At 38.8% G+C, this 27,758-nt stretch overlaps 1 protein-coding gene across 2 annotated transcripts; it reads left to right on the top strand.

The window, feature by feature from the left end:
• The first annotated feature begins 343 nt into the window (after positions 1 to 343).
• On the top strand, positions 344 to 27,758 carry LOC131974260 (phosphatidylinositol 3-kinase regulatory subunit alpha-like). Of its 2 annotated transcripts, XM_059336498.1 has the most exons (17): positions 344 to 536; positions 1,633 to 2,110; positions 5,058 to 5,187; positions 6,873 to 6,965; positions 7,471 to 7,542; positions 8,684 to 8,800; positions 10,777 to 10,975; positions 11,240 to 11,322; positions 18,261 to 18,366; positions 18,921 to 19,019; positions 20,035 to 20,215; positions 20,314 to 20,439; positions 21,108 to 21,250; positions 22,231 to 22,407; positions 22,509 to 22,583; positions 23,597 to 23,767; positions 24,563 to 27,758. In XM_059336498.1, the coding sequence occupies exons 2-17, from the start codon at positions 1,919 to 1,921 to the stop codon at positions 24,750 to 24,752; spliced, it is 2,154 nt and encodes a 717-aa protein (XP_059192481.1). In that variant the 5' UTR covers positions 344 to 536; positions 1,633 to 1,918; the 3' UTR covers positions 24,753 to 27,758. The 2 variants fall into 2 exon arrangements, with proteins under 2 accessions (XP_059192481.1, XP_059192482.1); XM_059336499.1 differs by lacking the exons at positions 344 to 536; positions 1,633 to 2,110; positions 5,058 to 5,187; ... (3 more) ...; positions 10,777 to 10,975; positions 11,240 to 11,322 and adding an exon at positions 13,570 to 14,120.

Genomic DNA, 27,758 nt, shown 5'->3' with positions numbered 1-27,758 from the left:
ACTTAAAGTCTGAAACACTCTGTTTCAGAATACTCACATTATTGTGTCGCTGGTTGTGTGTAACACGCATTAATTTTGCAACACATGCTCGCCAGTAGTATCTTATTTTGAAAGCGTACCGGAAATTGTCGATTCCGCTCCACACTGTTATAAAACTAATTTTAGCCCGTGATTCCAGCCAGTAAAGTGTGTAATTAAAGCGGGTTTGGAAGTAAGTTGTTATTATATGTTTCAATAGACCATATTTACTTAAAAAAGTAATCTTTATTTGAAGTTTTGCCATTTTTATACTATCAAAGTAATTTTATTGTGGAAGTCAGCACCGGAAGTGGTAACGTTCGCTATCTTGACGCCAGACTAGCTGCTAAAATCCAGACGGCTGAACCACGAGTGTTTTCTTATTGGAAATAATCCATCAATTTATCGGAATTTACCAGTTTGGATGATATCTGGACGTCGTTACTGCCCGCTGCTCCACAATGGCACCCGTTATTCGCTCTGTTGGAGGTTTTATTTGGTGAAAAACTAAAGAAAAGGTGAGCCGTTTGGAGCGACTGACACCGAGCTAGCATGCTAGGCTAGCACATTGTCGTTTCCCGTTTCCTGGAGGATCCAGGCTGCCTGTGTTTCATGTCTGACGCTTTTATGGCATTATTTCACAGGATTAAGCATAAATGCTTACTATTAGAGTGTCGATTAGGATTAAATACTAACTTTTGCGTTGTTTGTTTAACGCCGGAATCCGGAAAGTTCCGTAAATTCTCAGTCTGATCCGTTTTTTTTCTCGTTTTTCTGTTTATTTAACGAAAGCCCCTTTAAAATTCAACCGTTTGTGTGAATTTGAGGCAATGTTGATAATATACGGCTTTTTAAATAAATACAAATAGTTCCGCATGTTAAACACTTGATATTTATCTTTTCGGCTTTATTAATGCAGTCCTAAATTTCTTTATATTAAGTGTATTCTGCTTGTCAGGAACTGTTAAATGTGTTTAATGTCTAAACCAACACGTTGTTTATTGTTTCATGTGCATATTCGTTCTAAAACGACAAAACTAATAAAAATAATAGATAAGGAATAATAATTTAGATATTATTATTTCATACTAACACGACTCAGAATAGAGATTATTGTTTTCAAGTAATTTAATTAAGAAGAAATGTATTTTTCTCTGGCTATTCCTCTCCAATGGGCAGATTTAATAATTTTCTGTCTTTTATATAAGGCAGAAACTAACTATTAATTGTGTAGTTCGTAAATTAAAAAAAACATCTACCCATCATAGTTTTGTAAATCCAAAGAAGGCACTTGAAATCTGAAATGTATTGTTTTGTAATTTTAGTTTATAATTCAGTTAAAGATATGCGATTATTCTTTGCATATTAATTTGTTAGTTAGTTTATTTTTTCCTCATTATTTTCCCCACTTCCCACCATGGCATCCCAGACAATCCAGCTAAATATAAAGGAATTTCACACTTATTAGTCCTTTTTTGTATTTCTTTAAATATATACGTTTTAATATAATTATAAGCTAAAATGATCAAACAACATGTTCAAAGTCTTTGCCTCTAGTCTAAAACATTGTGCCGCAGCATCCTGTTAACCTTTGCCCTCTTCTCTGTCTCGCAGGTCGATCTGTCTCCTCCACAGATGTGGCCGCCACCTCTGCTGAGACTTCTGTTCATGAACGGCGAGGATGCTCTGATCGCTCGGCTGCGGCTTGGCCTGGAGGGATGACAGGACGTTAGCAGACATGGAGACAGGAGAGACACACAGAGAGCTGGAAACGCCACATTTACTCAGTCTACATTAGATCCACTCAGGATAAAAGCCTATTTTTATAAATATATATCTTTCTTTTTTTAAATTCCAAGCTATTTTTTGTAAGTTATCGTAAAGCCATAGAGACGTCAGGATGAGCTCTGAGGGCTTTCAGTACCGAGCACTGTACGACTACAAGAAGGAGCGTGAGGAGGACATCGACCTGCACGTCGGGGACATGCTGCTGGTCAGTAAAGGAGCGCTGCTCGCCCTCGGCTGCAGCAACGGAGCCGAAGAGCGTCCGTCTGAGATCGGCTGGCTGCCGGGCTTTAACGAGACCACACAGGTACGAAAACACTCTGACTGTCAGACACAGTTCAACGGGAGAGAGGCTGTTTTCCTTTAGACGAAAAGAAGTTCTCGGATCGTTTATTTTAGTGAAAATACGCATGAAAATATAACTTAACGCTCTCAACCTCAACAAGCTGTTTCAGGGCGTTTTTTTTGTTGCTCTTTTTTACATTCTCCTCTCTGTTTAGGTTTATTTGTTTGCACTGTTAGAATTACATAAAATGACAAAGATAACAAATAGTGTAAAGTGCAGGGAGAGTTTTTTTTGCTCTTTTTACATTCTTCTCTGTGTCCTCGTGTTTCACTGCAATATATAAAATCTCTATGAATCTATAAGTCCTGCAGCTCTATGGAATCAGCACAATCAGAACAACTCAAACATGTCTTTGTGCAGAATAACACAGTTAGAATGACCGAAATCAGAAAAAAAGTAGAATTTCTCTGATAAATTGTTTTAAAGTGTCATGAATGTTGTTACAAACACAAAATGACCAAAAAAACACAAAAGAATAAAAAAAGACACAAAAATGATGCAAAATGACCCCGTATAAACAGCATCTCCTGTCCTCTCCTCTCTGCTCTGTGTAAACAGATTTTCGGTGAATATTTGTCATGTGACCGCAGAATCAATCTCTGAGGAGCAGAATTTAATGTTTTTAACAGGATCTGGTTAGTGCACACGCTTTAATTTAAATGACACATGTAAAATAAAGAGATTCTAACACAAATATCAACATTTAACACAAGTTTTTGTCACCCTTTTATATGGGGAAACTTTCATAACCTATGAGATAGTTAGTATTTAATTATATACCATCTTTTATAAGTTGCTTAAAAGGCTTTGATGCATGTTTTTTTAGCGGACAATTTGGGGTCCTCCCTAAAGAAAATGTTATGTTTTCAAATTTTAAAAAGATGCAGTTTCACATAATTTTGGACCATTCTGATGACAATATTAGTATGAAAGCTTGAGCAGGTAATGAAGAGGAAAGCAGCTCTGCTTCATGTCACACAGGACTCTGAACTAACTATTTCATATTTCAGAGGTTAAGTGAAGAACATTTATCACTCAGTCACTGCAGTATTTAAATATTCATGTTTTTTGAGAAATATCCTGTTTCGAGCTTCGTCATCATTGTTTGACTGAAAGCTGCCGCCACTTCACCTCAGCTTTGTTCACAGAAACAAAAAAACAAACAACGTTCTCACACCTACAGGAAGTTTAAAGTTTCCATTTCACAGAACTCTCTGCTGGTAAACAAACAGCTCAGGAAACCGTCAGTTGAGGGTTAAACTCTGAACTGGAGACAATTTTGACATTTTAGTCAAAAAAAGTTTGAGTAATTTTGTTATTCTGCAGGAGACTTTCAGGTTATCTTTGAAATGTTCTTTTTGATAGTTAAACCTGATAAATAACTTTCTCTTTCACACAATCTGTCTTCTTTTCTCCTGTCCTCTCCCCTCTGCTCCGTGTAAACAGCCTCGTTTCAATGGTTTCAGGCAGAGGGGAGGGGACAGGAGAGGCTGTTTACACTGAGCAGAGAGGAGAGGACAGGAGAGGCTGTTTACACAGAGCAGAGAGGAGAGGACAGGAGAGGCTGTTTACACAGAGCAGAGAGGAGAGGACAGGAGAGGCTGTTTACACTGAGCAGAGAGGAGAGGACAGGAGAGGCTGTTTACACAGAGGAGAGGCTGTTTACACAGAGCAGAGAGCACAGGACAGGAGAGGCTGTTTACACAGAGCAGAGAGGAGAGGACAGGAGAGGCTGGAGACATGACAATACTGAGAATATGTACAAGATGTGGAGAAAACTGGTTTGGTCGTTTTGCGTCATATATAAATTTGTTTCTTTTTGTGTGGTCTTTATTTGTGTTTGTAACAACATTCATGACATGTAAAAATCATTTATCAGAGAATTCAACTTTTTTGAGATTTGTCATTCTAACTTGAATTGTTCTGATTGTGCTGATTTATATAGATTTTATATATATTGACAGTAAAGAAAATGTAAAAAAACACCCTGAAACGGCTCGTTGGGGTTCAGAGGGTTAATAAATAACTGGTGAGAAGTCTTGAAACACTCATATTTCCAGGCGTCTTATCATATCTCTGGTTATTAAAAACATTCAGCAGCATATTTCTGCTTTATTTTTATGATTCTTGACTGCTTTCTTGATTTCTTCATTGCTTTACTCGTTACTATGTTTATTTTCACTGTTTTGCACCAAAAATAACAACAAATTCTTCGTATTTAAGAATCTATGAAGCTGTTTTTGTCTCTCTGAGTTTCTGTGTGTTCTCCTCCCCCACACTGATCTTATCAATTCTAATGTCAAATTTTCCTTTCATTCTTCTGATATCATCTTTCTCACTCAAACAGGAAATTCTGAATCCTCCTCAGTTCCTCCTATCCCACATTTAAACTGCAAATAGTTCATTCAGCTACACTTTCTCCTCCAGGTTTCTTTTAAATTAATCAGCTCATAAAGCAGCAAAATTTTAATTATCAAAATTGGAAAGAAAAAAAACTCAATTCTATTGCTTGATTATTAAGCTTCGGCACCCCAATAAGCAGTTTCAAGGCAAACATTTCCATATTTAACTTACTGCAATATATAAAATCTATATAAACACCAAACATGTTTAACAGACTGAGGCCCGTCTGCTGCCCTCACACACTAACAGGTGTTTGACTGTCCCCAACTGATGCAGACTTTGCCCAGAGGGGATTGTGGGTAAAATCTGGCAAAAAAGCCTTGTAGTGTGTCTTCTGCTTCCGTGTGTGATCCCCAAGCTTTCAGTCGTCATATAAAAACCTGCTGAAACCTTCAAGCAGTGTGAACTCCGAGTCTTTTAAAACCTGTAACGGCTGACGGCTGAGCAGTGTGTCCCCAGCTTCAACCGTCTCTGCGTCTCTAATTCTGCGCTCTCTGGCCAACAGGAGAAAGGCGACTTCCCGGGGACTTATGTGGAGTTTATCGGCAGGAAGAGGATGTCCCCGCCCACACCGAAGCCCCGCCCACCCAGGCCCCCGTCGGCAGCGTCTGTGAGGACCGACTCTGAGTCCGAGGGTGAGTACCGACACGTCGTTCAGTGTGTAGATGGGCGTCCAAAATATTAAAAACACCTTTAACAGGTTTTATAGGTGTACTTCATCTGCTATGTGTGTGTGTGTAGCGGGGCATGTTTTTATTTAACTTGTTTCACTGTGTTAGTCCCATTGAGCCAAAGAAAACGCTCCCTTACCATGGTTTGTCATATTTAGTTATGTTTGTTATTCTTCTCTCATATAAATATATTTATTTGAGAAAAAGATTTTATTTCATAGGCTATTTTTGTTTAATATATATTTTTTATTTAAAAGTGCACTTTATGGAGATTTTACTTTAAAAAAGGTACTCTTGTTGTTATACAGTATTTATGTTCACTTAAATAAACGGTTTCAATAAAATACTCGTGACATGTCATATTTGGCTTTGACTGAACATTTGCTCTCACTTTGCAATGAAAATATCGGCATATATATCGTATATCGATATTCAGCCTAAATATATCGGAATATGACTTTTGGTCCACATCGCCCAGCCCTAGCCTCAAGTTAAAGTTGGTGTTAATTCTAACCTGACTTTTTCAATGAAGCGGTTTGTTTAGCTGTGTTGATAGAACATCCCCCCAAGACAGCAGCATAGAAAGTTACAAACCAAACAATAAAACAAGTAAACATGGAGATCTAACAAAGTATCAATATAATTTTGCTGACAAGCCATTTAAATGTGTTATTTATTATTAATCATGTTGTCGTTTGGAATAGTCACTTAAAGTCTATAATCTTTTTCTCTCTCAACCTGAAAATTTGTCTCGGTGTGACTCACACACACTTCAGTTTCCTTCAACTGCTGAGGAAACACTCAAACACACACACACACACACACACACACACAGCTGGGTTGTGGTTGCTGACTGAACAGATCTCCGCTCTGCACCAGTCGTACCAGAGAACACAAAGTGTGTGTGTGTGTGTGTGTGTGTGTGTGTGCGCGCTGCTCACCCTTTCATGTTAAAAGTTTTAAGTTTCTCATGTAACAAGTGACAATCTAAAAGGCAGTTTAACCCTCAAGCCCCCTTTTTTAAAATTAACATAAGCTGCATTTCCACTATAGTCCAATACTCAGAATGAGGCAGGTCTCCCTCGCAGAAACACCACTAATTTGAATATGAGCCGTCCTAAGCAGTTGTTTTACCAGCTGTTTTCTGGCCCTGGGGAAGAGCAGGGACGTTTTTCTCCCCTGAAAAAAGCCTGGTTGCTGATTGAATAGAACGCTAAGCAGGATGTGACGTAGTACTTGACGCCACAACAACATGGGCCATTTCTAAAAGCCAGCGAAGTAGCGAGTAGTCACAAGCGACAATAAACATAAGCCCTTTCATAGTGCATTCCCGTAAAGCCCCACTATATTGCTGGAAAGATCTGTGCCGGCTTTTCATCTTAGGGCGTTCATAGTGATCCCGCGTAGGCAAAGTGATATTCTGCCCTTAAATAGTGCAGTCCGGTGTCGCGGAACAAGGTGCACAGTGCTCATAGGCTAACAGTTAGCTCTGTAGCAGTACAGTGTGTATGTGGTGCTGCTGCAGGAGGTGTTCACTTAGCGATCTCTGATTGTTTACAACAAGCGCCAAAGTAACGATGTCGGACTTTATGAAACAGGAAGCAGAACAAACTCTGTCAACATTTAATGAACACTTTTTTTCTTTTTAGGTTTTGTGCTGCCGGACCTCCCGGAGCAGTTTGGACCTCCAGACACAGCCCCCCCTCTACTCAGCAGACTGATGGAGGCTGTAGAGGCCAAAGGTACCACACACCCACACACACACACACACACTAGATGGAGGATTTAATGTTTTTAACAGGATCTGGTTAGTGCAAATGCTTTATTTTTTAAATGACACATGTATAATAAAGAGATTCTGACACATATATCAGCATTTTAACACAAGTTTTGGTCACTTTTTATAGCGGAAACTTTAATAACTGGTGATGTGTTCAAGGACCGCCAGAAAGTTCAAACGCAGACACATTTGGCAGACAGGTTTTTTCGTTTTCTTTCTAGTATAAACGCTGGATTCATGTCGATTATTTTGAGAAAACATACTTGGTGGCGTTCAGAGGGTAGACATTAAGTAATATTTAATCTTTTATTAGTTGATTATATATCGGTGTTTAATTTAAAAACAAGTCAATTTCACAACGTTTTGGAATATTATTGCATCTTTCTGTGATAAACGGTGTGTTTTTGTAGTTTGTACATGCACATTGGGTTTGTTTTTTGTCATTGATGTTGTGTGTGTGTGTGTAGGTCTAGACAGTGTTGGTGTGTATCGCAGTCTGAGCGGTGGTGGTCTGGACACACGGCAGCTCGCCGATACCGGTGAGTAATAGAGTTGTTCAGATTCCGATACCAGTATCGGAAATGGCTCCGATACTGCAGAAAATGCTGGCATCGGAATCCACGAGTACTGGAGTCCAGGCACCGATCCGATACCACGTAATTGATTAAATGAGCTCTTAAAACAGTGATTTAGAGGGACAAGGAGGAATTGATTATGAAACACAGACACAACAGACACACACGTGTGTCAGAGCAGGTTGACACGAGGCTTGGAGCTGAGCTAAGTAGCACTATCATGTCGGCGGTGTGGCAGTATTTCACACAGGAACCTCCCACCAGCATGCGCGCAGATGGCACTAGGGACGGGGGGATATGCGCCCCCCCAGATTCAAAGTGATCCCGACCCCCCCCCCCCCCCCCCCCCTTCAGCGACAAACATCACTGGTAAAACAGAGAATTAATGTTCCGTTAGACAATTACATTGCAGCGCACAGAGAAAGTCAGGCGGCTAATGGTGCGTTCAAGGTCAACACGACTGTCAGAATTCTCGTTGTTCCGAGCTCCAAGTTTTGACTTTCAAGTTCTGACTTTGAGTGTTAGACCCGCCTTCAAAATAAAAGCAAACACATGTAGCTTTCAAAATAAGAGCACATGGATGTGTTAGCAGAGTCCACCACATAATTTACAAGAAGACAAAATAAGATGCCTTGATAAAATATGCAAAATGCCTTAAATAAAACATAGAAGAATCGTTATTCTCCTTTACAATAATACTCTAAAATATGCAAAGATTGAGATGGAATAGTGGCATAAGATTGTGTGAGAGGCACCAAATTTAGGCTTTTAGGGCAAAAATGTTCTCTGGGGGAGTATGCCCCCGAATCCACAGACTTATTAATTTAAGTTGCTGTTGCTCTACTGTTTTGTATACTGTTTTATTTAAAAAATAAATGTAAAAATAAATGGCATGAATCTGCTCTATTTATTCATGTTTTTACAAAGGGTTTAACCTGAGCCAGGCCAGACAATGATTTTTTTTTTATAACGTACTGGTATCGGATCGGTACTCTGTATCGGCTGATAGCCACAACACAAGTATCGGAATCGGTATCAGGAGGAAAGAAATGGTGTCGGATCAGGAGGACATGCACTGTGAGTCTGTGTGTGTGTGTGTGTGCAGACCTGGAGCAGCTGGAGTTGTCGTCCGTGTGTGACGGCGTGCTGCGCTTCCTGCAGGACCTGCCCGGTCCCGTGCTCCCGTCCTCGCTGCAGGCCGACATGATTCACACAGTCCAAGGTGAGAGACTGGAGCCCGATTTGCTGCTTTGTCCAGGAAATTATTGCCATAAACATTATTGTCATTTTTTGAAGTTTTTTTTAACATTTGTATTTATTGGGTTGTTGATTAACGTAGCAACAAACGTACACTTTAAAGTACATGTCACCAAGTTTTATGATGATCTAAACTATATGAAATGCAAACTGTTCCCCCTGTTTTATTAATTTAAAAAATATATATATTTTAAAAATAAATAAATTACTAAAATGAATTAAATAATTACAAAAATTCTAAATGAGAAAATAAATACATTTAAAAAAAATAAAATAGTTAAAAATAAAATAACTTAAAGAAATTTAATAAATAAAAAATACATAAAAAATATCTAAAATAAAAAACAATTATTTTGAGATCACAGATGCCACTTATGAGATCAATAGCCGTGTTTCCTTTAGGGGGAAGAGTGGCCGCTGGGAAAGTCTCAGGCCACAACCTCTCATAAGTCCACTCACTCAGTGTGTCTCCATTACAAAAAGGCCCCCAGAGGGATTTACGAGACTCCGGAGGTGACGTATGGTTTCGATCGTAGCTTAATTGCTTAGCGACTTTTTCGACCGTGATCACATACGCGACGGATTGAACGCGGGTGACGCAACTGAGGCCGCCGTAGCTAACTGTGCACAACGTCTGCCGCTGATCATAAACATCGTGATCGTGAATTAACAGCATCGCTAACTGTGCACAGAGTGTCTAGTGCTTGTTGTAAACAAACAGAGATCGCTAAGTGAACATCTCCTGCAGCAGCAGCACATACACACTGTACTGCTACAGAGCTAACTGTTAGCCTATAAGCAATTTGCAGGCTGGACGCTAAGGGGTTAACATCCTCTCTGGCTCTGCAGCTGGGAAAGACTGCTGCAGAAGGTCTGTGTCGCTTCGACTGTCTCTCACTCTTCTTAACGAGCCGCCGGCCCCACGGCTCGTAAACAAATAAAAGGAAAGGAAACTGAGAGAAGCTGTGAAGGTCCTCTCGGCAGTTAGAATATATAAAAGGTTTACTTGAATTAATAAGGAAAATCAAAACATGTAATGAAAAGTTATGTAGATGCTTGATTTTTTTTAGAGAGTAAAGACAAGCTTTGCAAAAAAAAAAAGAATTGAAAAGATGCAATAGAACAGCAGTTTAAAATCCCCCTACTGTAAAACAGTGGCTGCATTTGGTGCTGAATTCTGATGCATTAGTATTTCTTAAGCAGGTGTCAAGTAACCTAACCTGGAACATGTTTCACACACTGCATGTGTCTTGGCTGTAGCGCGAATAAAATTTCAGTCAGAAGATTTTTTTTAACTTCAATCCATAAATTGTTTAAATTATTAATGAATCAATCAATAATAAAAAATTTAATACATTTAAAATAATTACATAAAAAAATAAGATTATTTTTATTTTTTTTATTATTGATTGATTGATTCATAATTAAAATAATTTATTTTAATTATGAGTGAATGAATCAATAATAAAAAAATTAATACATTTAAAAAAGAAATACATTAAAAATAATTACATTCAAAAAATAAGAAATTCAATAAATCATTTAAAAATATATATAAATTAATGTTTAAAAATACATATATATAAAATTAAAAATAATTAATATAAATTATTTAAATTATAAGTAATTAAAATAAGTACATTAAAATGATTACATTAAAATAAATAAGTAGTTCATTAAATGATTAAAAATAATAAATTATATTAGTTAAAAAACTATAAATGAATAAGTTAAAAAAAAAATAAATATATATATATATATATATATATATATATAAAATAATAAATGATTAATGAATTAAATCATTGAAAAATAAAAGAGTGTGTTGCACATGCACTTCCTGATGACACATGAGAAATGGTCTTGTGTGCTCTGTGGTGCTGCAGCCTGTAACCCTGAACCTCAGTCAGCCTGTTAACAGCTCAGTGTGTCGGTCTGCAGAGGTCCGGGACCTGGAAGACTGCGCCCAGGTTCTGAGGGGCGTGGCCAGCTCGCCCGCCTGCCCCGCCCAGCATGGCCTCACCCTGCTCAGCGTGGTCCGCCACCTGGCCCGGCTCTGCCTGCACGGGACCCGCAACCAGCTGAGCCCCCGAAACCTGGCAGAGACCTTCAGCCCCCTGCTGTTCAGACAGCCTGCAGGGTCAGTACTCACACACACAGACACACACAGACAGAGACACACACACAGAGACAGAGAGAGACACACACACAGACAGACAGAGAGAGACGCACTTGCAGAGAGAGACAGACAGACACAGAGACACACACACACACACACACACACACACACACACACAGACAGACAGACAGACAGACAGACAGACAGACACACAGACACAGACAGACACACACACTCTGTGTAAGTGACGTTGTGTATTCTGACTGAGTGTTTCTGTTGATTCAGGGCTGAGTCCAGTCTGGATCCTCTTGTTCAGGTTCTAGAGGTTCTGATAACCAGCGAGCTCAACATGAACCAGGCTGCACCAGGTATGTACTCTGTGTGTGTGTTTGTGTGTGTGTGTGTGTGTGTGTGTGTGTGTCTTGATTTGAACTCTGTTGGTTTTGCGTCTATCTTTGTTTGATAGCTGTGTTGGTTCAACATACAGGATATTTCCTTCAAACACACACATTTGACACGTTCCTCATGCAGGAACATTTTATATACAATACACACACACACACACACACACACACACACACACACACATATATATATATATATATGTATATATATATATATATTTATATTTAAATTGTGAATGTAAAAAATTGTGTGGCACATAGAATGCCTGATGTGAGTTCTGAGAAATGGTCTCGTTTGCTCCGTGGTGCTCACTCAGTCTGTTTTGTTTTCTTATTGGCACATTTCAATAACAAGAGACAAAACACATCTAAAGAAGAAAAAATAAGGAAACAGAAGCTAAAATCTAGAAAACTTCCAGTCCTGAGTTAAAATAATTATAAAAATAAAGGTATTATAGTTGTTCAGTGAACGGCAGCTGTAAACTCAGATTTAACTTTCTCTAGCTTTGGGATTAATAAGGATTTTTTACACTCAAACGTGTTCAAAGGGATGAAATATACAATTCATCAGAAGTTGTGTTTCTGGGGGAAAAGGAGCAGGAGAAAAAAGGTTCCCCTGACACACGTTACAAATCACTTTCGGTTCCTCAAAGCAGTGTCACCGTGGATCTGTCACTGTCACGAGTCTCAGCTGTTGCTCCATCTGAAGGTCAAATGTTGGACGTCTGTCACATTTTCCCTCCAGATGAGAGTATGGAACAAATGTGTGATCAGAAATTAATCCAGACGGGCAGTAACGGGGATCTCCTGACATTTTAGTTGTCAATAATTCAAGCTGGAAAGTTGTTTTGTGTATTTAACACTCTAACCCCAACGAACTGTTTACAGGGATTTTTTTTGCTCTTTTTACATTTAACTCTTTGTGTCCTTGTGTTTCACTGCAATATATAAAATCTATATAAATCTATAAGTGCTGCCGCTCTATGGAATCAGCACAATCATGGCTAGAAGTGTTAGGAATGACAAAAATCTGAAAAAAGTTGAATTTCTCTGACATATTGAGTTATAAGAAATGTATTATGAATTCTAAGTGTCATGAATGTTGTAACAACACACGAAAAACAAAACAAAAGAAACACAAAACACCGAAAAAGACAAAGAATTACATAAAAAGACACAAAATGACCAAAAAGACACAATAAGAAACAAAAAAGAAACAATATTACCAACAAAAGACACAAAGTTAACAAGAAAGAAACAAAAGACAAACAATTATGCAAAATAACCAAAGCAGTTTTCTCAACATATTGTCCATATTCTCAGTATTGTCATGTTTCCATCCTATCCTGTCCTCTCCTCTCTGCTCTGTGTAAACAACCTCTCCTGTCCTCTCCTCTCTGCTCTGTGTAAACAGCCTCTCCTGTCCTCTCCTCTCTGCTCTGTGTATATATATATATGTAGATTCTCAGTGAATATTTGTTACGTGACTGTTGGTCTCAGCAGAATCAATCATGTCTCCACAGTGTGAGGAGCATAATTTAATGTTTTTAACAGGATCTGGTGAGTGCAGACACTTTATTTTAAATGACACATGTAGAATAAAGAAATTCTGACACAAAGATCAACATTTTAAAACAAGTTTTGGTAATTTTTTATAACGGAAAAATTCAAACTCTGACGATAACGCCTGTTTTCACAGTTTCTTACAGTGATAAACTGTGTTTTTGGCAATCTCTTAAAGAAAACATGTTTCAGAAGGTTAAATACCTTAAAATTCGTTATAATCTTTTAAAACTAAAATTACCTAGTTCATCCATCTGAAAGTTCAAACTCTAACGATTACACCTGTTTTTACAGTTTCTTCTTCAAGTATTTTTCTTGATTTTTGTCTTTTAAGAACCTTTCAAACAACAGCTCAATAGGAATATTGTCCTTTTTGCAATAAAGGCAATAACCTGAATATTCTACTTATATAAACCTAGTTTCTGCAGGCTGGTTGCTATTTAAAAGCCTAAATATGCAGCATTAATGAGACTTCAGTGTCATGTGATTATTGTGAGTCGTGGATTCATCAGTGTGTCGATCAGTCAGCCGGTCAGAGCGAGCGGCAGCTGAAAAGATGACATCATCCATCCACACGGTGAAAGATGCAGTAGAGGAGGGGAGGTGGGGGGGGGCGTTGCCTCGGTGATATCACTGCCGTCCCAGGATTGGCTGGGGGCAGCGGTGATGTCACACATCTCCAAGCTGCTCTCCTGAGCTTTGAACTGAGAGGCTCAGAGAGGGAGACGGACGAAGGGAAAGTTGCGTCGTTTTAAAATCTTAAACACAGAAGACGGCTGCAGATCTCTGGATGAATGCATGCGGAGGAATGTTTCTGCAGGGCTGCAGGTTTCTCTGCGGACGAGTTTGAGGATATTAACCTGCAGCTGCAGAGAGGAGAGGGAATCCTGCAGATTATCAGTGCGTCTCTGAATCACAGTGATAGGAAAGAAAAGATCGAGCTCCAGGCAGGAGGATGAATCCTGGACCCGTTCCCTCCGAGATGACGTCAGGGTGTTTTTCTCCGGAGCAGCTGTAGTCGGGACATCATGAGATCCAGAACAGAAGCATCCCGGTTTTGGTCTTTCCCCTCTGAGGCGTCGTGGCGGTGGCTGCAGGTTTAAAGGCCGACATGGAGAGAGAAGAGGCAGGCAGAGCTGAGGCCGAGCCGCTGAGGGGGCGAGACAAGATCCTCTGCTACATTAACATGCAGAGTCCAGGTAGGAGCTCAGACCTGGACCTGGAGCTGGGGAGGGGGGGCAACACCTGGGCTCAGTCCTCCGGCCCAGTACAGGCTACTGGGCTGCTTTCCTGCTAATCATGCTGAGACATTATCCTTTATTTTAACTAGTTAAAATCCATTGTGTTTGCTTCTGCAAAGATGCACGTAAAAACGTCTTGGTAAACCTGCGGAGAGCAGGGGCTTCTGGGTAAATATCACACCTGACAAACTTGCGAGCTGATTGGTTGTTGATCCAGCGTCCTGTTGGGAAGGTTTCTTGCAGATTTTTGGGGTTTTGGTGCGTCACAGCTCTGTAGAGCAGGAAACATTGATGTCTGCTGATGAATCCAAATTCCGTTACACAGATTTTGTTCCCCTGAGTTAGCCTGGGTATACCCAGACTGCCTTGCGCGCTCGAATTTAATTTCGAACCTCCAGGCGGTCTGGCAACCAGGAAGGTTTCTTAGCCCTGTTTTAGGGATCCAATCACAGAGCGGGGAGGGACGGCAAGACGATGACGCGTACTACTCGGCACTTGGAAGCTTGTCGTTTTCCGGATCCAACGTGGCTGCTGCAGACGCGAAACTCTCTTTAGCTGTAGATGGTGTTTTAAATAGTTTAGAGCGAAAGTTGAAAGGCGAAAGGTCTCTCGCCGGCTCCGCTGTCCCCCGGCTTGTAGCGAGATCACTGGCGTTATGGAAGCGGGGCTATTAGCGGTAGCGTAACACGACCGTTACGGCGTTAGCGGTAGCTATTAGCCGCTAGCCGCTAACGCCGGTGCTCTCGATACGAGCAGGGGGACAGCGGAGCCGCCGAGAGACCCGCAGCAGCTTGTTTATTGCCCATAAAATCAGTGGATGTGTGTGGCAGAATGACATGAGGGGGAATAAAGCGTGAAAATAAATAATCTTGCAGAAAGTGAGAACTGGAGAAGCAAAGCAGCAAACAACACTCTCTCACAGACACACACACAACAAACATCCATTTCTGTTGCTCTACTACGTCATCTGGTATAACTGATCTGATTGGCTAAGAGCTACCTACAGACGCTTTGATAGACATTCTAAGCGCCCAATAAACGGCTCTGGAGGATCGTAAACCACACCTCCTCTACGGAGAAAAGCATTGTAGGTGTCCAGACCAAATCTCAAATGAGATTTGGTCTGGACACCTACAATGCTAACACCTACAATGTTAGCCAGGCTACCCCTGAGTGAAACTGGTTTCTGTTTTGATTGGTTCATGTTGTGGTCTGATACATGTGGCGTAAAAAGAAAGTCTAAACCAGGGTTTATTAAATGGTGAATTCCTTAATTTTGTGGGATCGGCGATCGGCCGTTCTTTTATGTCAAACCGATCTTATCTAGCATCTTTTCTACCTCGATAATAACCCCCCACAGGCGAAGCAGTGCTCCCAACTTTGTAGCTAAATTTAGCAACTTTTCAGACACCCTTAGCAACTATTTTTCAAGAAAGCAACTAGAGACAAAGCCAGCGACTCATTCTTACTCTTCTTAACGAGCCGCTAACGAGCCGGAGGCCGGCTTGTTAAGAAGAGCCGCCGTTAGCAGCAGTTAGCTACAGTTGGCTCTGTAGCAGTACAGTGTTTATGTGCTGCTGCAGCAGCAGGTGTACACTTAGCGATCTCTGTTTGTTTACAACAAGCATCGGACACTCTGTGCACAGTTAGCGAAGCCGGTTAATTCACAATCATTATGTTAATGATCAGCGGAGACTCTGTGCTTAATTAGCCATGCTGCTTTCAGCTGCTGATGTTGTGCACAGTTAGTCTCTAAATCCCTCTGGGGGCTAACTTGTCCCGCCGTGGAAAACCCTCTCCTCTGTTTGTTTCTTCTTCTACAGCTTGGCATCTAGTCCGCCACACTGTATCATCAAATGCTACGCTGCCCCCGTGCGGAAGGCACCAGTAATACAACTTTTTTTTCTTCCGGATATGATGAACTATTTGATTTTTTTATGATTTAATGACTGAATAATAATGAATATTCGAAAATTGATGCCCATCTCTAGTTGTATGTATGTTGTACTATAACGAAACCAAAAACTCAGGACATCTTATTTATGGTTGCAGTTCTTCTGTTAGTTTGTCCTGTAAATTGTTGCCATTTATTTTAAGTTCAATATTTTATTAACTACCTCAGGCATTGTGATTTCCTTTATTTGTTAAAGAAGAATACTGCTGTGTTATTGTTTTTCAATAAAATAAGATTCAAACATTGAAGGATCAGCTGTGAGTTATAAAAAAATCGGTATCGGCCAAAATCGGAATCGGCAGGTCAGGCCTTTTAAAAATCGGTGATCTGTGATCAGCCAGAAAATTGCAATCGGTGCAGCCCTAATCATTACTCTTCAGTGTCGGGCAACTGCTGACTGTATAAAATAGAATAGAATAACACATTATTAATAAAAATTATTATAACAATGTAATGAAGTTGAGCTCATTCAATCCACAAGAGTCTCAGCTTTCCAGTCAGACCCGATTTATGCAGCTCACAGACTGTTTAGGGACCCCAGGATGCACAAAGATTCACACACAAGACGACACAATAACACATTTTACTGCAGGGCCAACACTGACTGTTATCAATATAAAGTGGGTTTGCATAAGACCGACAATCTGTCATTGAGACGAAGGAGGCTTTATGCTTATGAATGTTGTCATTACATGTCATTTGCCAGTTATGTCACCTATAACCTGAAGTTGACATTGTTTGAGATTTCTTTGACAAGAACAAAGGATTACTTCCTCAAACAGAGTGCCCGACATATTCACGTACATTTTGTACTTTCGGGGGGAAAAACGAGGATAACTTGTCATCATGTATGTTAAAAAAAGTGACAAAACTTGTGTTAAATGTTGATCTTTGTTTCAGAATCTCTTTATTCTACATGTGTAATTTAAAATAAAGCGTTTGCACTAACCAGATCCTGTTAAAAACATTAAATTCTGCTCCTCAGAGACACTGTGAAGACATGATTGATTCTGCTGAGACCAACGGTCACGTGACAAATATTCACTGAAAATCTGTTTACACAGAGCAGAGAGGAGAGGAGAGGAGAGGCTGTTTACACAGAGCAGAGAGGAGAGGATGGGAGAGGCTGTTTACACAGAGCAGAGAGGAGAGGACGGGAGAGGCTGTTTACACAGAGCAGAGAGGAGAGGACAGGAGAGGCTGTTTACACAGAGCAGAGAGAAGAGGACAGGAGAGGCTGTTTACACAGAGCAGAGAGGAGAGGACAGGAGAGGCTGTTTACACAGAGCAGAGAGGAGAGGACAGGAGAGGCTGTTTACACAGAGCAGAGAGGAGAGGACAGGAAAGGATGTAAACATGACAACACTTCAATATATACAAGATGTGGAGAACACTTTATGGTAATTTTGTGTCTTTTTTGTGTAATTTATTTGGTAATTTTGCATCGTTCTTAGGTAAATGTGTCTTTTTGGTAATTTTTTGTCTTTTTGGTAATTTTGTGTCTTTTTGGTCCTTTTGTGGCTTTTTTGGTAATTTTGTCTTTTTTTGGGTAATCTTGTGTCTTGGTATTTTTGTGTGTTTTTGGCAATTTTGTGTCTTTCTGGTGATTTTGCATCATTTTTTGGTAACATTTTTATTTTTCTGACGTTTTTGTCATTTTTTGATCATTTTACATCTTTTTTGTGTCTTTGGTATTTTGTGTAGTTACACAGATTATGGTAATAATTTCTAAATACCTTAGTCAACAACTTAAGGGTACTTTGCTGTGATAGTTTCAGAAATCTCAAACAATGTCAACTTCACATTAAAGGTGACATAACTGACTGAATGACACTTAATGACAACATTCATAAGCATAAAGCCTCCTTCGTCTTAATGAGAGTGTCATGTCAGTCTTATGCAGACGTCTTCAAATAAAGTGTCAGATAAAAGACAGACTGGTGACTCGTGTCTCTGCTGACAGACGGTTGATTCACGCTCCTTACTGTCTCTGCAGCTTCTCTGAACAAAACAGACTTCCTGAAGGATTTTGTGGAGAATTAAAAGCTCAGTTTGCAGTTAATGATTTATCTCACATGCAGAAAGAAAACGGAGGGTTTGTTTTACGGCGTTAAATTTAATTCCTGTCTCTCTCTCTGCTGCAGCGTTGCCTCCAAAACCGGTCAAATCCTCCACTCCAGCACCTTCCTGCAGCTTCAACAACAGTATTTCTCTGCAGGACGCTGAGTGGTACTGGGGAGACATCTCCAGGTAACACACACACACACACACACACACACACACACACACACCTAATATTTATCTGACAGCTTTGGTCACTTTGCAATTTTTGCACACAAAACATACAAAGAGTTTTTCGTTGATTGACAGAAAATTAATTTGGAACTTTTGATGGTTTGAATCATTTTCAATATAAAAACATTTCTTGTTTTTCCTTTGATGTAAATAATGTTCATGTATGTATGTAAATGTATTTGTAGTAATGTTCACTTTTTAAAAAAACCAAACAATCAGTCGATTTAACTTCCTTTTATTCCCCCCAGTTTTGTTACCAAATTTTTCACGCACCTGATTTCTGTTTTGATGTATACAAACTCCAAATCTGTTTTTTTCTGCAAACACATTTTAACAACTTTATAGATTTAATTCATCAAATGATAGGTTTACTGATAAATACACACATGGAAAGGATTCTGATGTTGCAAATAAACTGCACTGGGACATTTTTTGGGTATTTTTACTGTGTGTTATCAGGACTTTTACTGCAGTAAAGGATCTACATAGTTTTGTGTGTGTGTTTGTAGGGAGGAGGTGAACGAGAAGCTGAGAGACACGGCCGACGGTACGTTCCTGGTGCGAGACGCCTCCACCAAGATGCACGGAGATTACACGCTGACTTTGAGGTAGAACATCAACACAGACACAAGCAGCTCTTCTCTTTCCCCCCTAAACCCTAAAACCTCAATATAGGATTGTGAACTGTTGTTTATTATAAATATAAAAAATTATATAAAATGAACTGTGAAATGAGAGACTGTCTCAACCCCAGTGTCCCGCGGGCAGGATGGAAACGTTTTAATAAGTGACCAGAACGAAGCTTAGTGTTTTGTTTTGGGGGGTTTTTTGTTGGACTTTTTAAAAATCTTTTTTTGTTTCTTTTTTGTTAAATTTGTGTCTTTTTTTGGCCATTTAACGTGTTTTTGTGTGTCTTTTTTTACTTCTTTTTTGTTAAATTTGTGTCTTTTTTGTCATTTTACATATTTTTTTTTGCTTTTTTTCGTAAATTTGTGTCTTTTTTGTGTTCCAGTATTTTAACATCTTTTTTGGTCCTTTTATGGTCAATTTGTCTTTTTGTTATTTTATGTAATTTCTTTGGCCATTTCTTGTCCTTTTTGGTGATTTTATGTCATTTTTGAAGTCATTTTGTGTCTTTGTATTTTGGTAAATTTGTCACTTTTTTGGTCTTTTGGGTCATTTTTTAGTTATTTTCCATCTTTTTGTGTCTTTTTTGTCATTTTTACATTTTTTTTTGCGAAATATTTGGGTAGTTTTGTGTCTTTCTTTTGTTATGTCTTTGTCTTTTTTTTGGGTCATTTTGTGTCTCTTTTGTGTCGTTTCTGGTCATTTCCTGTTTGTATCAACATTCCTGACATTTAAAATTATTTATCAGAGGAAATTCAACTTTTTTCTGATTTCTGTGATTCTAACTGTGTTATTTTGCACAAAGACATGTTTGATTGTTCTGATTGTGCTGATTCCATAGAGCTGCAGGACTTACAGATTTATATAGATTTTATATGTTGCAGTGAGAGAGCAAAAAAATGCCCTGAAATGGCTCGTTGGGGTTCAGAGGGTTAAGTTAGATTAACGGGTTTAAAACATTATAACATTATTCTATGATTCTCTGATCACTTTCAGGAAAGGAGGCAACAACAAACTGATAAAGATCTTCCATCGGGAGGGGAAGTACGGCTTCTCCGACCCTTTGACCTTCGGCTCCGTGGTGGAGCTGATCAACCATTACCGCCACGAGTCCCTCGCCCAGTACAACCCCAAACTGGACGTCAAGCTGCTGTACCCAGTCTCCAAACACCAGCAGGTCTGTCCCGCTGCCTGATGGTCCCGCTGCCTGCGCTGATTCGTCTGGTGCTGAGTCGTCTGGCTGAACATGTTGTTGTTGTTGTTGTTGTTGTTCAGGATCAGGTGGTGAAGGAGGACAGCATCGAAGCGGTCGGGAAGAAGCTCCACGAGTATCACCTGCAGTACCAGGAGAAGAACCGAGAGTATGACCGGCTGTACGAGGAGTACACCAGAACCTCACAGGTACACGACAGCAAAACTACGATACAGTTCAGTATTCTGCTGATGTGACCCACAGACAGGGACATTTTCAGTGTAACAGCAGCAAAAATTGAAAGAAGCATGAAGAAATTGATAATAAATGTACCTACAAGTCTCCTCTTTAGAGACTTTATGCAAATGTTGTCCTCTTGTATATGAATCTTTTGTGCATCCTGGGGCACTAAACAGTCTTTGAGCTGCATAAATTGGGTCTAACTGGAAAGCTGGACTCTTGTGGATTCAATGAGCCCAATGAGTGAAACTTGAGCTCAGTGCATAAAATGAGCTGCTGTGACCTCTAGGATAATCACAGCCTCATGAAACTTTACAACCACCAGCTAGAGACCTGGAGCATTCAGAGGATGGATGGCTTAGACACTAGATTCACAATAAGCAGCAACACAACACAAGTACTGACATACAATTGCACAAAATACACAAATATAAATGTTAAAAGTTTCTGAAACCCAAATTCAAAGCATGGATTTTTCTCTCTTGGAGACTAAATCTGGGATTCTGGAGTTTTGACATTTTTATCAAATCTAAAGAAAGAAAGTGTAAATTTAGCACCAGATTTGTGGAACAAATGGAGTTTTAAAGCCTCCTCTTCCTCCTCCTCCTCCTCCTCCTCCTCCTCCTCCCCTCTACAGGAGATCCAGATGAAGAGGACGGCCATCGAGGCGTTTAATGAGACCATAAAGATCTTCGAGGAGCAGTGTCAGACTCAGGAGCGCTTCAGCAAAGAGTACATCGAGAAGTTTCGTCGGGAGGGCAACGACAAGGAGATCCAGAGGTAGGACACACACAAACAATACACACCTGGAAATGGAATAAAGTTGGAGTAAAAGGTCTTAAATAAGTCTTGAATTTAACCTGGACAACCCTGGATAAGTATGGAGGCCTGCCTGTCCTCAGGTGCTGGAAAACACCAAAAGAGAAGAACATTTGTGTCACTGGAACATGTTTAAAAAAGACCAGTATGCCAGATAAAATAATGTTCCCAATCATGTTTAAATGCCTTAAATAAATCATAGAAGAACCCTTATTCTCATTTACAATAATTAATTAAAAAAGGCAATGATTAAGATCAGTGTATATGATGGAATAGTGGCATTAGAATGGGGGAGAGGCACCAAATTTGGGCTTTTATGGAAAAGATGTCTCTAGTCCACACAGTCAGGCTGCTCCATGTCCTAGTGGAAAGCCCTGTTGACTGTGAAAAATGTTATGTGAGGTGTTTGCTTACATTTACATTTTTTTAATTATTTGCTTATACTCAAGAGTAAATTTTTGGTATTTGGCAACTGTTGAGATTAGCAATTTACACTATATTTAGATTTGTGATTGATTTTTATTTTGTTGTACGATTTTTATTTATACAGCCTAAAAAAATATTTTTCTATATATTTTTCAGTATTTTTTAATATCGTCAAGTACATCGTTATCGCAAAAATACTCTGAAATATCGTGATAATCTTTTAGGGCCATACCACCCACCCCTAGCTAGAGTATCAAAATAAATATGAACTTAAACTTAAAATCCATACATATTACCTTTATATACTTGATACTTTTGCTCGTATGACCTCAAAGTTAGTATTACATTTATTTCTTAGTGGTACTAAAAAGTTCAAGTCTTGAATTTAACTTGGAGAACTTGGAAAATATGGATGCCTGCCTGTCTTCAGGTGCTGGAAAACACCAAAAGACAAGAACATTTGGGTCTTTTAAAGTTCCCGTCGCTCTGTCTTTATTATTTTCTGTCTTTTTAAGGATCATGGAGAACTACGACAAGCTGAAGTCTCGAATCAGCGAGATCGTGGACAGCAAGCGCCACCTGGAGGTGGACCTGAAGAAACAGGCCGCCGACTACAGAGAGATTGACAAGAAGATGAACAGCATCAAACCAGACCTGATCCAGCTCCGCAAGACCAGGGACCAGTACCTCATGTAAGACGCACTCACTCAGGATCACATTGAGGCTGTGTGGTGCTACATTAATGATACTAACTGCCGTGTACTCCGTGTACTTTGTGTATTTTTGCTCTCAGGTGGTTGACTCAGAAAGGGGTTCGTCAGAGGAAACTGAACGAGTGGCTCGGCCTGAAGAACGAAACCACGGAGGAGTAAGTTACCCTGAACATGTGTGGCTTGTTCTCTGAACCCAACATGCAATTTTATGGTGTTTTTATTTATATTTTATACATTGCAGTGAGTAAAATATGACGGGAACAAAGACAACCTGACACTGCCTGTTCAGGTCCAGAACAATCAGTTAAAAAATCAGTAGCAAAAGTTAAAAAAAAAAATGCTACTGTGGATTTAAATTTTTCAGAACTCCAGCTTTTAATTGTCTTGTGAGATATAAAGTAAACATATTTTCTTAAAATGTAAAAACAGACCTATCTTCATGGGTTCTGAACATATCAATTGAAAAAAAAGGGACCAAACAAAGCTTATTATTATTATTATTTTAAACCTTTATTTAAGCAGGAAAGGTCCCATTGAGATTAAAAATCTCTTTTCAAGGGAGTCCTGAGCTTAAAATAGTTGTACTACTAAAACTTGGAAAAGTGTTTATTTTTAAATTCTGTTTTATTACAATTAAAAAATAATAATTTATCAGATATTTAAAAATAATTTATGTTAAAAAAAAAAAAATCAAAAGTCAACCAATTTTACAAGAAAAAGTATACTTTAAAAAAACGTGCAGCCTTTATCGTCTGGCCGGGTATAAAGCAAATGTTTTTTAAATTTTATTTTATTCTTATTTAAATATAACAAGCCGTTTCATTTTACATATTTTTTAAGTATATTTTCACACAAAAATTGGCAGAAATACACAGTTTATCATTAGCATTTAAAAAATTACCGAACAACAAGTTTAAAATTGTGATATTTTAACTAAAATGATTTTATTCTACGTGTCTTATTTCACTTAATTAACAAATAAAATACAGATAAAATAAAAACCCAGCAGATAAAAGAGCTGCACATTGGCGCCCCCTGCTAGGAGGGCTCCCTGCTCAGACTGTCAAACTCACAGACTCTGTCCTCTGAGGTGACGGAGAAGCTGTAATAATAATAATAATAGCAATAATAATAATAATAATAATAATAATCCGTGTCCGGTCCTCAGTGAGTACAGCATGGTGGAGGACGAGGAGGACCTTCCTCACCACGACGAGCGTCTCTGGCGTCTCGGAAACATCAACCGCATCCAGGCCGAGTCGCTGCTCCGCGGCAAGAGGGACGGCACGTTCCTGGTCCGAGACAGCAGCAAGCCGGGCTGCTACGCCTGCTCCGTGGTGTAAGAAAAGCTTATTTACCTGCTTATTTATCTACCTGTAAAGCCTTCCACTCCATTATTTACCTGTTACTAACCTGTTAACCATTTAACCCATTTTTTTTTACATATTTATTTTACCTGTAACAGTTAAAATAAATATGTAACTCAATAGGTTAAATGGTTATCTTATAACCCTTTCACAGTTTTATTTATCGAGTTACCCTCCCACCTATTCATCTACCTGGTTATTAACCTATTTATTTACCTGTTTACCTGTTAATGTATCAGCTTATTTACCTATTTGCCTGTAACCCTTCCACTCCATTATTTACCGGTTAATTAACCTGTTAAGCATTTGACCTATTTATTTACCTGGTTATTAACCTATTTATTTTCCTGTTTACCAATTTATTTACCTATTTATCTATTTATTCACCTATTTATCTACCTGGTTATTAACCTATTTTTTTACCTGTTTATCCTTCCACCTTTTATTTCCCCGATTATTTTCCTGATATTTAATTTGTTTACCTGTTTATTCATGTGTTAACCCTCCCACATATTTATTTACACGTTTATTTTTCTAGTTTAGCAGGTAAACAAGCATGTGAAATCATTTTCTTCCTGTTAACCCTCCTACATATTTATCTTTACCTGTTAATTGCTCGGCTGCTGAGCATTTATGTTCACGCGACATCAGACCTGAATTCCGTTTTGGCAGGAAGTTTTTCTGTTCAGGATTATTAAAGACTATTATTATTATAATAGTAGATTATTCTAATTAAATCTCTCTCTCTCTCTGCCTTTCTCCCTCAGTGTGGACGGGGAGGTGAAACACTGCGTCATCAATAAGACGAGCACAGGTTTTGGTTTCGCCGAGCCCTACAACCTGTACGGCTCTCTGAAGGAGCTGGTGCTGCACTACCAGCACACCTCGCTGGTCCAGCACAACGACTCGCTCAACGTCACGCTGGCGTTCCCCGTCTACAGCCAGCAGAGACGGTGACCCGCCCGCCCGCTCCCCCCCAGCTGGCGTAGACTAGCTGCTGAACCTGAACCTGAACCTGACCACATTTAAACCCGACAGCGTCGTCAGAAGTCTGTTGACGTCTTGGAGACTTTCACAAACCGTCCTGGTGCTGCGGATCAACAAATCCAGCTCGCTGAAGACGAAGCTTTACGTGTTACAATCTTATTTACATCCTGCAGGATTGGTAAGAGGTGAAAACAAACATTTTACTGTGAAAAATGGAGCTTTAACTTCCTGCGAGGGGAAAAGGAGCAGCTCCATCAGAGCAGAGCTAGACTTGAAGGCACCAGTTTGACCAGCTGACCTGAAGATTTCCTCTCGTCGAAGCTCACGGTCGTGCTCACATGGGAAGGTTTTTATTTATTTCTCGGAAAGATTTGAGTGCAACAGGAAGAGCAGCAACATTGAGAGTCCTTCAGGGTTTCACATTTAGAAATCAAAAAAACAGGATTTACAGCATGTTTCTGCTTAAAACACACAAAACTCCTCCTGACTTACAAATCCTTCTATTACATTAAGTTATTGTTGTTACCAGTGCAGTTTTCTACTTCAACTCTACATAATTGCAATATTTTGGGTTATAAACCCCGCCCCCTGGTGGCGAGCTGCAGAACGAATCAGAAGAAAACTTTAATCACAGTAAACCCAAAAGTCTTCATTTTTTAATATTTTATACATTTACGTATACATTTGTTATACTTCCCTGTCCCTGAGTGACAATTTATGAGAGGTGAAGAAGTAATCAGATTACTTTACTGCAGTAAAAGTTCTAATACCTCAAATTACTCCACTACAGTAAAAGTCCTGCATTCAAAACTTACTGCAGTAAAAGTACAAAAGCATCTAAATGTACTTAAACATAGAGAAAGATAGATTAACTACAAAAAATGAACAAATAAAAATTAAAAATAAATAAAAAATAAATTGAAGTAAATAAATAATATAAAAATAACACAAAAGTAGAACTTAAAAATAAATACAAAAATAGAAATATTTAAGTGCGCGTACATACAAAAGGAAAAGTACTCATTTAATTCCAAATATATTGTTGGATTATTATTATTGAAGCATTTTGGTCAAGGTAGAAGTCATTTTAATGACTTAATAAACTGTTATGAGATTTAATTTTTGTTTTTTTATGTTAAATCTTGACCCGAACAGTAGCTCAAGCTGTCAGATTTATGTAGTGAAGTAAAAAGTACAAAGCTACATAAAAATATAAAAATAAAACTGAGTAAAGAAACAGTAAAAGTAACAATAAAGAAAAAGTCTGTTTTGCTTGTTAGTCTGTGATTGTTGATGTTTGAGCTGAAACTGAAAGAATATCAACATGTTACAGGGTATTTTTTGCTATAACGTAATCATATTTTGATTTTATATGATTATTTCAAATTATTTTCCCGTCTGTATGAATAGAAATGATACAACAAAATAAAAAACAACTATAAATCTAAATTGTTAATCTCAACAGCTGCCAAATTCTAAACATTTAGAAAATAATAAAATCATTTTGTGGTGGAATGTAACTGAGTTAGTACAATTTTAAGGTTTGTGTACTTAACTATACTACAAGACATTTATGTAACTATATTTTTCTACTTCACCACATTTATCCGACAGCTTAAGGTATGTTTCACATCAAGATTTAACATAAAAAACATGATTCTTTATTAATTAAAGCACCTAAAAGTATATTCAGCAGTTAAAATGAGCGGTTACCTTGACGACAGTAAAATGCTGCTAACATAAATGCATCAAAAATAATTTAAAACATTCTGCATAACGAGAACTTTTACTTTAGTTGCTTAAAGAACATTTTGTCACTGCTGCTTTTGTTCTTCAACTTCAGTTAGTTTTGAATTATTTGACGTCAACAAATGTAGTGTGCAACAAATGTTGCTGTTATCAAGATACAGTCATGGAAAAAATGATTAGACCATGCATGTTTTCTTCAATTTCTTGTTCATTTTAATGCCTGGTACAACTAAAGGTACATTTGTTTGGACAAATATAACAAAAATAGCTGATAAGGGTTTAATTATAGAGCTGATATCTAGACATTTTCCATGGTTTTCTTGATAATAACCAAAATCATTATCAAGAAAACCATGGAAAATGTCTAAATTAAACTCATATGCTATTTTTTGTTGTGGTCATTATATCCACAGCTCTGATATAAACAGTCCCTAAACGTGTCCCATGTGACCACGCCCTGTCCTCGTTTTGTCTCGTGGAGGCCAAAGGTCAGAGCTGGTCTGGACTACAGCTGAACGGACTCCTTTAATCTGCTGATGCAGCTCGCTCCAACAGAACACGGACTGATGATGATGATGATGATGATGATGATGATGTCAAAGAAGAAACGGCGGGACAATCCGGAGAGGCTTCTCTTGTCTGAACACTGTGAACGAGGTTGAACATGCAGGTGAACAGACTGACCCGCGTTTTTATAAATCAGGAGAAAGAAAAGACAAAGACTGGACCACTACATTCCCTCCGTTAGTGTTTTCTTCTTCAGCTTTGTTTTGGTTTGCCACCTCGGAGTGTCGTTTGATTTTTTGCCAATCGGACGAATTCTTTTCATTTCAATAAACGTCCGTCAGCACAAAGATGAACTTTCCAGACTGACGAGAGGCGCATCCTTCTTGATCTACTCAAAGGATTTACAGCTTACAAGGACTCATGGACGAATCGCAGCCTGTTAACATGACACTTAATTTGTCTTTATGGATTTATTTTTCTCTTTTTTTTGTGTGCTTTTGGACACTTCTCTTAAACCAGGTACAGGAGATAAAACTGTGTTGCGTAAGTTTTCCACAACATTGGTTTCGGGAATCAAAAGTGTTTGGAAATGTCCTGAAGTTTTCAAGCTCTCATTTATTTACTCATTCTACTGACAGTCCTGCTCTTTCACTCATTGGACGTTTGAACCAAACAAGAATCTGTAATGTGACGCAGTGAAATAAAACGGTTGGTTTGAAA

Source organism: Centropristis striata, chromosome 7, assembly GCF_030273125.1.
Source record: "Centropristis striata isolate RG_2023a ecotype Rhode Island chromosome 7, C.striata_1.0, whole genome shotgun sequence".
Lineage (NCBI taxonomy): Eukaryota > Metazoa > Chordata > Actinopteri > Perciformes > Serranidae > Centropristis > Centropristis striata.
The sequence above is the reverse complement of the archived record's forward strand: the minus strand, read 5'-3'. Positions and strand labels throughout refer to the sequence as shown.

Bases quoted from the DNA above. Each gene is read 5' to 3' on its own strand.
- LOC131974260 (XM_059336498.1), top strand. From the start codon at position 1,919: ATGAGCTCTGAGGGCTTTCAGTACCGAGCACTGTACGACTACAAGAAG. The intron at 18,367-18,920 runs GTAACACACACA...GTGTGTTTGTAG, and splicing joins TACTGGGGAGACATCTCCAG to GGAGGAGGTGAACGAGAAGC. The intron at 20,440-21,107 runs GTACACGACAGC...TCCCCTCTACAG, and splicing joins AGTACACCAGAACCTCACAG to GAGATCCAGATGAAGAGGAC.